Below are 16,873 nucleotides of genomic sequence, written 5' to 3' on the forward strand. Positions count from 1 at the left end.
AGAGGGGGAGGGATAGCATTTTTGTTGTTGTGGATCGTTTTTCTAAGATGGCACATTTTATACCTTGTCATAAAAGTGATAATGCCGTTTATATTGCTGACCTCTTTTTCAAAGAAATCGTTCGCTTGCATGGTATGCCTTCTACTATTGTTTCAGATCGCGACGCTAAATTTTTGAGTCACTTTTGGCGCACTCTATGGAATAAGTTGGGTACAAAACTATTGTTTTCTACTACTTGCCACCCACAAACTGATGGCCAAACGGAGGTAGTGAACCGCACTTTGGGTACCATGTTGAGAGCTATTTTGAAGAAAAATTTGAAGATGTGGGAAGAATGTTTGCCCCACGTGGAGTTTGCTTATAATCGGGCAACACATTCTACCACCAAGGTAAGTCCTTTTCAGGTAGTGTATGGTTTTACCCCTCGCGCTCCTATTGATCTTTTGCCTTTACCTACCACTGAAAGAACACATAGTGATGCTAGTGCACGTGCTGATTTTATTCATAAGTTGCATGAAACAACTAAAATAAATATCGAAAAGATGAATGAAAAGTATAGAATTGCTGGTAGTGAAGGTAGGAAAGAAGTCAAACTTGAACCGGGTGATTTAGTGTGGTTACATTTAAGAAAAGATAGGTTTCCAGAGCTGCGTAAGTCTAAATTAATGCCAAGAGCTGCTGGTCCTTATAAGATAATTGAGAAAATAAATGATAATGCATATAAACTTGAGTTGCCACCAGAGTTCGGGGTTAGTCCTTCTTTTAACATTGCAGATTTGAAACCTTACTTGAGAGCCGATGATGAGCTTGAGTCGAGGACGACTCCAATTCAAGAGGGGGAGGATGATGAGGACATCACTCCCTCGGATACATACAATGATCCTCCATTGAACTTTTAAGGTCCAATCACAAGGGCTCGCGCACGACAATTAAATTTAGAGGTGAGCTCGTTCCTAAGCAACTCTTTATATAATTTTGAGAATAGATTACTACCTAATGATTATGTGTTGCTTAGGAATCATGGAGAGGACAAGGAGACACATAGAGGAAGGCTTGGAGGCGTGGAGGAGCAGCTAGGACGTCCAACAACAGCAGGAGGTCCAGTCCAACTCGAGTCCGAATCAGCCTCGACCTCCAGGACCAGTGAGCAGTAAAATGGACGCCCAGGACGCATCCGGACTCCGTTTTCGACGATTCACATATGGTTGGAAAGATAATTTCATAAGGAAACCAATGGCGTTGGTTTGAGGTCTAAATTCCTTCTGAGTAAACGGAAAACGTCAAAACAAGTCAGCGTCCAGAATCTGTCCCGGTGCTGCGTCACCGTTTTTGGTCCGTTGGGCCATGTATCGTGTTGGAGTCCATTAGGGACGCGTCCAGGGGTCCTTGGCCGACCCTAATCCTTTATATACAGTAGCCGCCGCCCTAATTAGGGTCGGGTTTTGCTTAGATTATTTTGTCAAGAACAGTTTCGCCGTTTCGTCGGTTTGTGAGACCCCAACTCGTGAGATTAATCATTCATCTGCAATTTGGTTGCATTCTTCCTTGTTCTTGCTTGTGTTCTTCGATTCGCAGGCAAGGATTTTAGCCTTCTTGGCGAGGTCAACCGTGCAACGCCGGTTGATAACCAGAGGAGACGTGGTGCTGCGATTGCGGGGTTTCGGATCGTGTTGTTCGGAAGCCGGATCGACTTGTGTCTCGTTTCCACCAAATCGAGAGTTACCAGAACCTTTCGAAAGATCGGGAACCCTTGTTCATATTAATATGTGCCTTCTTTATGGCCTTCTCCATGTATTCACATAGCATCGATCCATATTGCATATGGTTATCTTCTATTGACTTTGAAGTAGCTGCGTAGCGGTCAATGAAATATCTGCAAGTCCCATGCATAATATCTTCAACAATTCCAACAAGTGGGAGGGACCTCATACCCCTCATGACCCATTTGTAGATCTCAGCAAGATTAGTTGTCATTATCCCATACCTTACCCCTCCAATGTCGTACATCAATACCCATTTCTCTCTTGGCTCATTTTGTATCCACTGTGAAAAGTTCCTAACAACTGACCCCAAGCTCCTTATTATCTGGGGAGTATCTGTTGGGATGGGTCCAAGAGCAATCAGGTCATCCCTTGTGTCTCCTAGCTTAGCTATCTACTTCGTGGTTAGTTCGTCTAGTCTTGTCCATAGGGCGTTAAACTTTCTCCGTTGGTTTTGGCTACACAATTTCTTGAAAAGATTCATCAAGTCTTTGTTTTTGAATTGTCTGTAAAAGTTTGCACCCATATGCCTTATACACCACCTGCTCTTCAAGTCGGGCCACTTTGCTCTTACACACCATCGAACACTGCCGTATTGCACATCCAGCAAAGCCTGCAACAGCCCTGCATGTCTACATGAATCAAATATACATCAAACCGGTCCAGAACAATAGCATGCTTCACCCGTTAAGGGAACCAATACCAGCTGTCCCCGTTCTCACTCTCCACGAAGGCAAACCCCAGTGGAAGGACTTGGTTATTCCGGTCTACCCCAATTGCAGACAAAATTACCGACACCGATGATCACCTAACAATACGTTTATTTAATATTGCTCCTAAGCAAAGCAACCAATTTAAACTAATTAACCATCCGTCTATTTAATAAAGTTTCTAATTAGCTATAATTATTACTTACATCATTATTCTGTAAAATCTAGATAATCGAAACTATCATATTCTAAATACTACTATGTATCTGATGGCTATCCTACCATGCCAAATTTGATCTTTATAATATACTACAAAAGACAACATATCCTCCCTTTCTAAACCCTAGGTCACATATAATATAACTACTGTTATGCCGCTAAACCCTAGATCTAGTGTTACTTTAATTACTAATAAAAATATAAGTATGAAAAAATTACCAAAAACTGAGATCCAAAATCCGCATATCAAAAACAGTAGAGCTTCGTCGCACTTCCCACCTTTTGATAGGGCAGTAAGGAGAGCGAGCGCGGGGGAGGGCCCTACCCGACATCTGAGAAGGCGGTAAGGGGTGGTGCTGCCACCGTGATATTTTTATCGTCTTCTGAAAGGGCCAGCCCTGAAGGAGCGGTAGACACCTATTTCTATAAATCTTGTCATCAGAAGTCTATTTATTTAAATATTAGATATAAAAAATATAAAAATAAAAAAATCCCCTATTCGCACTGGAAATAGGTCGAAATGATTCTCAGTGTCAAACGTGCCGACCAAATCGGCCGTGAGGCGTTTCTCCAGAGAAACAGCTAACTTGTTCCACACTTCCCTCAAGTTGTACCGTAATTACCCGCGCTTGCCCTTGATGAAAATATCCGATTTGCCCAATCCGCTCGTGCATCTCCTCATCGCGTCTCCTTATTCTCGTCTCCTCGCCGTGTCTACTTCCCGCCGCCGAGCCTACGCCCCCAAGCCCGAGCCTGAGCACCCCCCCCCCAGCGGCCCTGTGCCCCTCTCCCGATGGCGCCTCTGCATCTCGTCTCTCAGATCAGGAGGTGAACCTAAGGTGACTGACCTCTCCCCTCTCCTCGCTCTCCCTCCCTCTGATTGCCACTCATCTACTCCCGCAGCTATGACTGGACCTGGAGATGCGCGTCATTGGCCACACGACTAAGCTTGCCCTGGCGGGGGATGGCAGCTTGGTCCGTACCGCGCCTTCATCCTCCCGGTTTTGGTGGATGTAGCCTGTGCTGCATCCTGTAACTGGTGTGTGTGATAGGTGCCAGGTTCACCTCACGATGGCAACTAGGCAAGAGGGGGATGGGGATGATGGTGAGGAATGCAGAGCAAGGGGATGAGATGAGATGGTTGCTCCTTCTTGATCATGCATAGGAGTTGCGAAAGGATTCCTTTCTTGTGATCACAAAGTGCCAGTGCTAATTCTTCAGCGTTGCAACTAAACCCAAGGATACAGATGCTGCTTTGATTTTCCAAGAATATGCATCCTGAGTGGCATAATTTTGCATGATCTTACCTGTTGCGAAAGGGAGATCATTTGTATTTTCACGCATCAGGGACACAACCAAACAACAAAGCATTATCAAGATTGCTATTATGATAGCAATCATATTTTTGAACCACGTATTAATATGTATTTTGTAATTTTGTCTTGGACCATATATTTTATTAGCACTCATTTCCAATTTTGTTATTGCAAAAAAAGCAAATCAGGATAAGGGGAAAATCTTTTTAAAAAAACTGAATTTAGCTAGTTAGTCAAACGATTTTCAGATGTGATTTTGATTTTGATTCATCGTAGAAATATTTCTGAACATAATCTAGATCCTTACTTTACTTTGAGATCGCTGCTTCAACTGTGTCATGCAGCTCATGAAACAAGCCAGGCAGAGTTTATCCGATGCCAGATCGAATGAGCCTGGCAGCATTTTTGTTCTAACCACATGTACACACTACTAGTTTGTTCGTATGCGGCTCCTATCACACGCTAAGAGACTTGTACCACCGTGTCATGTGGATGTGTAAACATCGAACACTCTCAAGTGTAAATAGATAAGCTGTCTTGCGAGGAAAGAAGAAAGAAAATGGAGGAAAAGAAGCAAACAGCACAACCCAGTGTACCCGTTTCTCGTTGCCTGCAGTCGACTGTATACGAGCATCACAATCACAATTGCATGGATGCCCACACGATCCTTTCCAGTTTTTTGTATTAGCAATGAAATTCCACGTGTATGGACGGATGATAAAGATTGGCTTGCCAGGAAAGTAGGGCTGTCAATGAGCCGAGGTCGAGCGCCTCAAGCTCAACTGAATCTAAAGGGGAGCTCGAGTCGAGCCTGATATATGTCCGAGCCTGCATGGAAGCTCGAGTGAGCTTGACATCGACTTGGACAAGCTCGTTTGTAGCCAAGCAGTGGGGATGGCCGTCGGTGTTTCGCGGAAGAGGAGAAAGCGTTGACTCTTGCCGGAGGAGGACGGCAGCGTCACTGAGCGTGCGTTGGTGAAGACTGTCTTCAGAAATCAGGACGACCAGCTGAGGGATGGAAGCATTCATGCTGCTGCCGTGCTTGGTACTTGTGGAAGAAAAGTCGATTGGGGTGATTAGGCTGCGACCTGCAGGTGGCAGGGGGAGAGACGCTGAGGAGAACCAGCCGGAGATGAAACATGGTGGCCTGCGACTTGCAAGATGGGAAGAAGAAAATGGGGAGGATAAGATCGAGAGTGTTTCTCTCTCTTTGCTAAGGTCGTGAGTTGGAATTTTTGGGGAAAAGTGTTTCACGTGGGAGTGGGACAAGACGGTGGTGACTGGTGAGCATTAAAAATTTAAGCCGGAGCGAAGTGAGAGAGCACGAGTGGGAAATTTTTTGCCTCGGTCCTGTTGTCTTGTACGCAGCCGAGCCTTAACGAGCTATTCGAGCTCGGCTCATGGGCTTGACGAGCATACCTTCAAGCTCGAGTTAGGCTTAATTTGTAGACGAGTCGAGCTCAAATCGACGCGACCCTCTGAGTTATTTATTGACAGCCCTGGTGACCAGTAGTTCATTTGTGCGGGCAGAATGTGGGCGGAGCATTTGCTGGCCAAATTTTGGCACAGGCCTGCTGCTGAGGTGGCAGCACCTCGTTGGCCATATTGAATGTTGGGTTTCAGGATTAGGGAGGCTACAAGTGATTTTATTTTTGGTAATATTGGAATACTTGCAATTAAATTTACAAAACAAAATCCCACTCAACTATATTTTAGTGAAAAATAACATTACAAATAAATCCCACATGCCATAGCGATTAGGAAAAACTTTAGCATATCTGTAATCAAAACACCATTTTCTCCCTGTATTTTAGCATTACCCTCAGATTGGTATGGTTTTGGCATTACCAAATTTTGGTAAGGTTGACTTGTGTAACAAACCAAACAGGCACTAAATCCTAAAAGATTCACCAAAACTAATCCGCTAAGCTAAAAACTACATGCTTCACCGAAACATAGAAACATCTTCCAGACATTATCACCAGGTCAACATAGCATAACAATACACAATAAATAATACTACTCCAGTAAGACTTGAGGCACGATATCCCATCAAAATTCAAGACAACATTTTTTGGGGATTACCAGCTGCTAGAACAAAGAATTACAGACCCAAAATTGACTCAGCGTTACAACTGCTGACGCACACGAGTAACAAAAATAAAACAAGCTAATATATTTAGTAGACGACTTCTTTTGACCATCAGATTGCAAAAATGCCTGCGCACCGTGGACTGGCACAGGATTAATTTGCCACCACACTCTCTTCGGTTGATTCAGATCTGCAGTTGAAATTTGAATTTTTGGTCCATTAGAGATTGTCCAAGATATATGTAGCTCCAACAAAATATTAACAATGCAGAAAGAAAGAAAGAAAAATGCAGAAAGAAAGAAAAAAAAATGCAGAGGGGAGCAAAAACGTAATCCTCTAGTGATGTGACAAAGGGGAAAATGCATAACTTTAGCTTGTCTGATGATGCAAACGAGCGTGTAGCTCGGATGGCTGTGACCGTCCAGGTCAGGAGCTCGGCTCACAGCTCTCGCACTCGCGCCCAGGTTTAGCCCAGGCCTAGCCTGGGTACGCACACATGCGTATGTTTAGTAGGATGTGCGTGCTCGCATACAGAGGGTCTGGGCTCCTCCAATCTATAGTTAGTGTGTGGTTAGAACGTGCATGCGTGTGCGTGAATAGGGCGTGAGTGTGACGTGTGTGAGTTGTGTGCGTCCTCGTTGTATCCTATCAAAAAAAAGATAATGCATAATGATTCTTTTCAAAAGAGGAAGAGAATATGGTTCAACTAAGGACTCATTATGAACCTTGTCCTTCCAACAAAGAAATGGTTCTGCTGTTGAAGAACAATTTGTTGCATCACAAGGAAACAATAAAATTCAACATAGAAAAAATTGATAAACCATGAGTTCTTATTCACTCAGGTCCCAAACAAGACAAGACACTTCCCCCAGCACAACTTAAAATATAAAATAACATATGCTATTGGGTTGTTGCTTGAACCAATGTGACAAAATGCAAACCTATACTCCACACGTCATGGACGCAATTATCTTTCTTCCAACAAGCAGTATAATATACCTAATTTTAAAAAGAGAACTAGCAAGAGAAGACAACACTGTAGTAACTTTGCCTTCTTTTGTTTTAGGTGTGGATAATCGTAGACAAAGATGATATGATGATGCACAAGGTACAAACTATTAAATAATAACAAATATTACATACTGTTAATCACTAAATTCACTAACCTAATTTACAATTTGAATCTCACTTGTGAAGTACAGTAAACAACTACAAATTTAATATGAAATAGTGACAAGATGGTAAGCTATGGTAATTTGGTTTCCTGTACAGTGGTATCAGGAACATTGCATATAATGATTAAAAGATGAAAACCAGAGTCACAAAAAGTTACAGTTCCATAGTTTCCCCTGATTGCTAGGATACCACAACTGCATTCCTATTCTACATCTACATTTGCAATTCCCATCTACAAGCTCGTTCATCAAACAGCATGAATGCAGTTCACATAAAAAAAATCGGAAATGTGGTAAGTATCAGGGGTTCTTATATCTGATGTTTGATTCCAAACAACACTAACGAGGTATGGTACGACACCTAATTTAAGGCCATGCATTAACCACAATTGCCTACTTTGAAGTATTGAAAACTTTAGCATAACACTTCCAAGTTCAACCATTAAAACCATAAAACTGTATGCTAACAGGGGAGAGAATTCAGATAGAGATACTTGTTCAGTTAATGCTACCCCAGAAGCATTCCTACCCTAGAAGCCACGGAAACGAGGCAAGGCAGAACCCTTTTTTCATTTTCCTTTTCAGCTTTGGAATCTACATTAATATTAGCACCATGTAAACATTTAATCTTAGAATAAAGCAAACAACCATGCAACTAGAATTAAAAAATGATGATTGAAGCATTATCTCAACCATGTTCTCAACTTTGATCATATCGATATTCATAAGATTAATACTAGTCTTCTTCAGCAAATAAACTAAAACATAGTTAAGATAACTTCAGGCATGTTAATTGGTACTTCACTTAAAGGCCATATGTAACTAAATGATGATAACCTATACATCAATTAAAAAAAAGCATATCGCACAACAGAACATGCTGAATTTGTATTCTTCCCCCAATACAATCACAAGGACAGCTCAGATCAAAACAATGCAAGATAAGATCACCAAAAACCACCTAATGAAACAAATCAACTGAGTAACAAGGAGCAAATTTTATGTAACACAAATCTCAACACAAAATATACGACATGAACAAACATGGGCAGACATGCAAGAAATATCACACAATTGGATCGAATCAAAGTTAAGAGAGATGAGATCAGTTATCAGACCCTTCTTCAGTTTCTTTTGCAGCACCAACTTCATCGGGCTTCTTCCAAGCTCTCTCAGTTCGGCTCTCTGGTACAGCATTCCCATTCTCCTCTCCTGCGACCGGGGAACCCCTCCTCCCAAAGGACCTCTCGGGCGGCGCTTCTCGCACCTTCATCGCCTCAAGTTTCTCATCAACCTTCCTCCAGTCCTCACCCTTTTCAGCAAGCACCTCCTCTCGCGGGCGAGCTGCTCCAAATGGGTTCGACGACCTAGTTTTCGGTTGAATCTCTAACTTCTCCATTTTAGGCTCCTCCTTCCTCCAATCCTCCCCCTTTGCAGCAAGGACCTCCTCACGTGGGCGGGCAGCTCCGAACGGGTTGGAAGACCTGCTTTTTGGTCGCTCCTCTCCCTTCTCCTCTTTCTCCTTCCTGTCTCCATCAGTGCCATTGGCAATTGGCACTGTCCGCTTCTGCAAATTCAGACGAGGCCGGCCAGCACTGCTTCCCCCACCATTGCTCACCTCCTCCCTCCTTCTTCCCCAAGAATCAGCGTCCGGACCGTCATCCCTGTTGAAACCCCAAACTGGCCCACCCCTGCGGCCATCAGCAGGCGGGGGCGGGGGCGCAGAATAGCTCTTGCTTGACATCCAGCTCGCGGAGTCATCAGCGCGTGAGTGCGAGTCGCCTCCGAACCCCCCGCCGACGCGCTCCCTGCGCTCTGGGAACGGGGCGGGAGTCGCCCTCTTTGTGGACACCCAGTCGTCGACGTCATCGGCACGAGACGCCGAGGAGTCCCCGCCAAACCCTCCCATCCTTTCCCTCCTCTCAATAGGCTTCTTGCCGGCGGCCCAGTCGTCTGCCTCGTCGGCGCGCGACGTGCCGAAGTCCTCGGAGCCAGATCCACCGCGGCGCGGCTCGTCGGAGCCGCGAGGACCGCCTGCGCCGCCCCATCGCGCGGCCCCGAATCCGCGCGCGTTGGCGAGCTCCTCCTCAGTGCGCTCGCGGGGGCCGGTGGGGAGCTCGATGGGGGCGGGGTCCCTGCGGGAGGCGGGGGCGACGAACTTACCGGCGGCGAAGTCGGCGAGGGAGACGGGCTGGGGCTTCTTCTTCTTGGGGACCTTGGTGGTGGCGGCGGTGGCGAGGTCGGGGAAGTCGGCGGCGGGAGCGGGCGGCGGCGGCGGGGGGAGGTCGTCCTGCTCCTCGGCGGCAAGGGCCCATGAGCCGGGCTTGGCCCACGCAGATGCTACGGCCATGACGTGCGGTGGTGGTGGTGGTGGTGGTGGCGGCGGTGGCGGTGCGTGCTCTCTGTTGGTTGGTGGCGTGTGTCTGCGCTGGGGGGATTCTAGGGCGAGAAGCCGGGGGCGGCGGAGACTAGGGTTTCGTACGATTGGGGGCCCGTGGGCTGTCGAATCCGGGAAGGAAACGAAAAAAAAAATCTTTGAGGAGTCGGGGTCGCCTGCCGCAGTTGGATTCCGGTTCGGATTTACGTTTCTTGGATTTATAAATTTCCGTCTAACTTAGCCACTCGGGGTAACCGAAACTGTGTACAACTATGAATATGTTTTCCCTAGTAAAAAAACCCACAATAATCAGTTGCTTTTTATTTGAAAAACCAGTTCTAGTAAAAAAACCCACAATAATCAGTTGCTTTTTATTTGAAAAACCAGTTCTTCTGTCAACTTTGGGATCAGAATCCGACAAGAAAGTGAGAGAGGGATACCAAACATTGGTGCGTATCATTGCGCTAATCCGTTATGTTTTATTTTCTTCATAGTCTCGGAGGTTATGTTCCTTTTTGCTTTTTGTTGCCTAAAGATCTCAGTTGTCCTGGATTAGACAAGTACGTTGTAACATTCTAAATTTTCAATTTTTATAATATTTTAAAATTTTGCTAGAATTAAATAGAAGTTGCAAATTTTGTTTAATAGAAGGAAATTAATTTTTAAATGTGAATTTACCATAGCTTATATTTTGTATTCATGCTGTCGTAGTTGTAATAGGTTTTAATGCGTGAAAAATGTTTGCGAAAGTTCGTTAGGAGACGCTTGTTTAAACTTTTTTTGAATTTGGTTCAAAATGTAAAAAGAAAAAAAAAATCAAAATTGTAAAATGTTCCCGATCCGATTTTCCTTCTTCCGGCCCATCTCCTCTCTCCCCCTATCTCTCCTTTTGTTTTCCCGCATGGATCGCCTCCCTCTCCCGCGCTGGGCCTCGGGTCGGCCTGCCTCGGCCGAGCCGGCCTTCCCTTGCGCCCGAGCCCCTCTCTCTCGCGCTCTATCCCAACCAGGAGGGCCCAACTGGAGCCACCGAGCCGCCTGCCCGAGCCGCTCCCTTTCTTTCTCCTCCTATCGGCTTGTAACATCCTGATTTTCAGAATTTACAAATTTTTAAAATTTTCCAAGATTATTGAATAGCATCAATAGTAGTATATGTTTAAAAATTATTTTCTTAATCAATCAATCAATATAGGTTATTATTTTTTGTGCATTGCATGCTGAGTTTTGTTAGGAGCTAGGTAAATGTATTAGAGTTCTTTTTCTTTTTCTTTCTCTTTGGTGTTTTAAGTGAATTTTTTTTTTGAAAAGGTTTTTACAAAACTCAGTAATGAATAAGTTAAGGATCTTAATAGTTAGAATTCAAAATCTTTGAATTCATCATTTATTCAATCCTTGATCATATCTGATCCTTCTCTAGTTCAATTCAAATCTTATCCAAATCCTTATTTAAATTTAATCTCTCCTCTTTCTCAAATTCTACCCAAATCCAAATTCAAATTCCTTATCTACTCCTATTCTTGTTCAACCTCATTTTTTATTTCTCTTAAATTCACTCCAAACTCAATTCAAATTCAAACCCTATTCAAATTTCTCTGCAAAAGTTTCTTTTCTAAACCCTAAATATACCTAAAGTGTCTTTGAGCTCAATCTTGCTTAAGTCCAAACCCTTAGCCAAGTCTTCTAGATGGCCCAACAAAGGATCCACAAAATCTTTAAATTTTCACGGAGTCCTGGACAGCCTAATCTTTCCATGAAGTTCCGGAGTTCAAAACAGCCTCAAATGCAAATCTTGACAATACCAAAGTTGTAGATCTCTTCGAGACCTTCGATTTGAACCTATGTAAGTCCCCTTTTGGATAATTGAGTAAGGAGTTATGGCCTCCGAAATCAGTGTTGTGTAGATAAGTCTAAGTTCAAACAGTTTATCTTGTGATGCATTTTTAAAAATCAAGATGACATTTTAAGAAGTTCTAATGACTACCAAAGTTGTAGATATTTTCGAGTACTACAATTTAGAATCAAGAAACGTCCAATTTGGAGTCCGAACAATGGAGATATCATCCTAGGAATAGAGAGCTATGAAAAAGGAAACCATAACCGACTCGAACTCGAATCCGATTCGTGTTCGGTTTGGACTCCACCTCAACCAGCCGCCCCCTAGCCCTATAAATATGAGTTGCATGCCCTCTCCTACCTCTATTCCATGCTCCAAAGCCCTAGAAGTCATTGCTGCCCTGTCCGTGCGTTGCCGGAGCACCGCCGTTCGCCGGAGCCGCCGCCGCCGCCCGTGATGCGCAACGTCGTCTTCTCCGCGAATCCTCTTTCATCGACCATCAAAGCAAGGTGAGGACCCCTTCTTCTTCTCCTTTGCTACAGTTTTATCATCATACTAAATCCCTAGCCAAGCTCTAACCCCAGCCAAAGCCCGATCTATGTCGCTACGATCATCGCCATCGCAGACAGCTGCGGAACAGCCGCGCTATAGCAGATTGGCATTGGTGTTCTCGACTGACCAGAGGTCAAATCACTAATACCTTTCACCGGTGCATGTCCCATGATGTTCTCCACGCCCTCACCAACCAGGTCGGCCAGTAGAGCAGTCAAACCACCGCAATCAAGGTCGACATACCCGCTGTCCGATTTCTAAACGCGTTTTGCACGCACACTGGATTTGCATTCACGTTTCCCGTCAATCCGAAAGCCGTATGGATGCACCAACTGCGTCACGGCATGTCCCATGGAGTCTTCTACGTGACCCTAGTAGCCCATCCACGTTTGTGCAACGACATGACAAGGACGTCATTATCAACCACAGCACGTCACAGCCATCACCCATCTTATCTCTGCTGATCGTTCTTCCTCTCAGTGGATGATCTACCAAAAACTACATCGTAGCATTGTGTTCCTGGGATATATGAACATCTTTGTTCAAACGGTTCTCAAATTTCATAGCCAATCTCCTGGAACGCGAGGGTCTTCGTTCCTGCATTTGTTCGCGGTCACCACCAAACCTAGAAGCAGTCATCGCTGTTTTGCCGCTATCTCGGATGAACCCTTCCAAAACCAATCATACCGCTGAGTTAGTCTTTCCACGTTCTACACCATGTTTCCCTCGTTTCACTGAAACACCACTGAAGCCGACATCAAAGTTTGTGGCCACGTACCCGATCGCCATCTCCGACGAAACCCGAACCACCACCGCTACATAGAGTGACTAGTAGTAACCTTAACCTAGATGTGTAACCTTCGGCCTTTTTGATCTATCTAGGTGATTGAGACTAGACCTCAACGTATCCCTTCTTTAAATCCAAGATGGTACTTGCATAGCATGCCAAGTCAGCACCACATCATTCTCCTTAGCCTAGTCAGCAAAGTCTGGTCTACCCTACACTTCTTGAATATTGCGCAATAATGTTGTCAAGCCTAACACAATGATTGTGAAATAAACTCTTTTCCCATAGGAAGATAACTCCAGTAAACTAGTCTTTCTTTTCAGTCTAATCCATCTCCCGAAAGCTCATTCTCTTTTCATCTTAACTCCAATTTAGACGATTCTTGCGTATAAATGTTTCTAAAATTATCCCTATCCAACCATAGTATTTTTAAAGTGTTTTGATGATGTTTGGTATGTTGTTCTTAGTGTTTTCCTTTGTGTTGTTTGTCGGTAGTTCTCGCGATTAGTCGATAACGTTCCGGAGCAGTTCGAGGGACTTCAAGACCAAGATTTCGACAACACTGAGTAGCATTGGGTAAAATGCAAGTGTCTTTGATCATCTTGAACCTATGATTTAAACTGTTTTATTTTACAAAATTGCATACAGTGTCTGTCAATATGATGGGTAGTCACCTATGTTAGGGTTCCCTAGATTTTCCCTTATCATCCCTTGGAACCTAGATGGTTTATGGTTAGATGTCTTTTATGGGTAGATTGCTTAGCCATGCTTTTGGGATGTTGAGAAGTGTCATAATCTTGACTAATGAACATATGCAACAATGATCGTTAATGTGTTAATGGTTTAGCAATATGGAACCTTAGGCCTTGAGCAAAGTTGGGTCGATGATGATGAAGTTATGATGTTGGGTTAGTGTTTGTTCAAGTGACCTAAGTAAGGATTGGTTCGTGGAGCGACAACCGAAAAAATATCGTACCAACCACGAGACCTGGTATGGGACAGGCCTAGCCTATTAATTAGTGGATTCCAATTTTGTGCGTGCCAAATAGAAGAGTGGTTGTGTGGGGACGACAAAGGCCAGAACCATTTGGATAGTGGTATGAGATGTGTAGTGGAAGGGAAGGGTGAAAACTTTCCGGAGCTACAAGGCGCAAAAGGGGGCTTCTGGGTGGTGTGAATGCCACTTTGACGGCAGTGAAACCTAGCGGGCATGCACATACTGGATGAAACTGTGTAACGGCTTTGAAGTGAGTTTCCGGGCGACACACCACTGGCGTGTGTTAAGTGTCTAGCTAACACGGCAACATGGAAATCACGACTTGTGGGGAAAGCTAGACAACCTCTGCAGAGTGTAAAATCTGATATATCAACCGTGCTCACGGTTATGAGAGACTTGAATTCTCACATGATTAGTGGGTTGTGATTATGGATTTAGTTGTGGTTATGGTTCTGGTATAGAGAGTACTATATGGTTGTGGTTATGGTTCTGGTACAGTGAGTACTAGATGGTTGTGGTTTTGGTTATAGTACAAGAAGTACTAGACGGTTATGGTGGGGAGCCTTGTATGCTGGATATTAGACTGTATGGGTTACATTCACTTAATAATTGTTTAATGCTTTTTGAGTCCAAATATGTTTTCATTACTCGAATTTACGCAAAAATACCATTTGTTAGCCTATTCTTGACATAAGCCTGCATATCATTATCTTTCCCACACTTGCTGAGCGCGTCATGTGCTCACACTTGCTATTTTCCCTATGCCATGCGACATGTGTGCTGCTGCTCAGTGAGTGAAGATGTTGAAGACTATCAAGACGAGGTTGTGACATTCTAGGCGCGTGTCTCCCAGTCGGTTGCCCGCGGTGTTGTTGGGCACCAGTGCTTCTGTTCCGCTGCAGATATCTTCATAGAAGACAATATATGTCAATTGCTGTAAGAGTTTAACGTTTATTTAATAAAAGTATTGCTTTTGTTACTTCACCTGTGACGTCCTTATGTGTGTTGAACATCCTGGGCACATATAAGCCGCATCTGGTTTTGGTCGTTAAAATCGGGTGTGACACGGCTCAATCCTGCCTATCATCATTGCCCCCATTTTCTGCCGCCGTTCAAATCCGAGCCTTCTTGTGCCATTTCCCTCCAATTAAATGCAACTACTGCGGTCCTCGCCCCTCACTCAAGCACCCGGCTATTTTCTCCCTCCTTTACCACTCTCAAATGCGGAAACCGCCGCATTTATCTCCATTATGGCCGCCGACCAATCCCTTTAAATCCCAGTCGCTTCGTTCCCCCTCTTGCATATTTAAGCCATCCATCGTCTTCTTGGCGACATTTCGCACATATTCCACCTGCTCGGTTTCGTCCTCGGCGCCACGTTCTTCTTCAACGCTGGTGAGCTCTGCCGCCACGTCGTTTCTCTATGTCCAAGCCGTCATTGATCCCTTTTCTCCCCTCTTTGGTGTCGCAAAGCCACCAAAAGCTCGTCCAGTCGTGCCTCGGTCCTTCTCCACCGTTGGAGCACCGCCGCACCAAGCTCGAGCTCCACCCGACCGCCCCTCTCCGTCGTCAGTCTCCCTCAGCTCTTCTCCGTCGATGTGAAGCCCTGTGTTAATTATCCATGCGCCCTCCTCACTCTCTTTTGTGCTTTGTCCCATCAAAATCGTGGCCGGTAGCGCATTTTTGCGCTACTCCGACGATGTACCAGCGACCCCGCCACTGTCGGTCGGCCGCTACCCATGTCTGCGCCACCGGTCCAAGCCCCCCTCGTCTCCAGCTATCCGATCGAGATCCAATGGCTGAAATCGCATACCCCTTCGGTTTATGTAATCGGTTCACCATAGACCCATGGACCGCCCGTGGTTCATGAGCCCATGAACATTTTCCACACATTTTCCAATTCAAAAATAATTTAATAAATGTTTTATGACATCATAAATAAGATTTTCAGTATAAAACAAATCAGTATATTCTCGAAAATCAAGCAAAATCGAAATGCCCCTAGAACTTCAAAAGCTTATAACTTTTTTGCTCATAGCTCCGATTTAGATGATTTTCACGCTCAAATGTTCATAGCAACATGTAGAATATTTTTATAGGGTTTTTACTTAGTTTTGTACTATTTGCTGTACTGTTCTTAGTAGTTTCTCTTTTGTGCTTTTCCGGTGTGTCGATTAAGAGGTGATCAGTTCGGGAATCTGCAAGATCAAGTTTTTGAAGACTTCGAGCAACCCTCAGCTGAAGGCAAGTGTCCTTGAACATCTTGCTTTGGTTTTAGGATTCACATGCAGTTGTTTATCCTTCATTGCATGCTTGCCTAATTTGGAATCTCATGTTAGGGTTTACTAGCTCTTGTATGATTATCCTTGTCGCCGTTGATGAATCATGGGTAATGAAGGGTAGATATGCTAGTACTGTCATAGTTGAGTAAATATTAATCTTGACTAATAATTATGCAACAAGAATCGGGTATGGTAATTTTGTAGCAACATGGTATAAGGATCCCAACATAATGTTTGTATGATGATGGTGTAGGAGTGCACGTGTGCGGATAATGCACAGTTGTTCTGTGGTTATTCTTGTCTAGGATACTAAGCATCGGTTCTTGAAGCATGTAACCCGGTTAAACTGCACAACCACGAGGCTTATATAGGTACAACCTGGCTAACTAATTAGCCACCTCTCCGATTCTATGGGCACCAATGGATGGTTGAGTGGCACAAGAAGGGACTTCTGCAGCGATGGAATATTCTATTAGCGGTGAAACCTTAGTGGGTGCCTACGAATCTGTAACACCCTAATTTTTTTTTCTCTAATTCCAAATTTTTCTTAATGGTTATTAAGGTTCAAATGAATTTAATTATTTTATTCTTAAAGAGAGAAAACCCTATTTTATAGGAAAGAAAAGAAAATGACATAGGATATAAGCGAAAATTTTGCATTCATGATGAATTAGGCAAATAGTATTTTATTTGAATTCTTGATGAACTTATTTGAAGAGATTTTATCTGGATTTTTGAATTTGAAATTTGATTTGAATTCTATAGAAAAGATAAA

General features: G+C 44.0%; 1 protein-coding gene across 1 annotated transcript; it reads right to left on the reverse strand.

Annotated features, from left to right (window-relative positions):
- Positions 1–5,961: 5,961 nt before the first annotated feature.
- LOC133918877 (eukaryotic translation initiation factor 4B3-like) lies at positions 5,962–9,803 on the reverse strand. The gene is made up of 2 exons (XM_062362976.1): positions 8,391–9,803; positions 5,962–6,287 (listed from the first exon to the last, which is right to left on the reverse strand). Exons 1-2 carry the CDS (start codon positions 9,620–9,622, stop codon positions 6,251–6,253), a joined length of 1,269 nt encoding a protein of 422 aa, XP_062218960.1. The 5' UTR covers positions 9,623–9,803; the 3' UTR covers positions 5,962–6,250.
- Between the last annotated feature and the right edge of the window lie 7,070 nt (positions 9,804–16,873).

The sequence above is a fragment of the Phragmites australis genome, chromosome 5 (genome assembly GCF_958298935.1).
Source record: "Phragmites australis chromosome 5, lpPhrAust1.1, whole genome shotgun sequence".
Classification (NCBI taxonomy): domain Eukaryota; kingdom Viridiplantae; phylum Streptophyta; class Magnoliopsida; order Poales; family Poaceae; genus Phragmites; species Phragmites australis.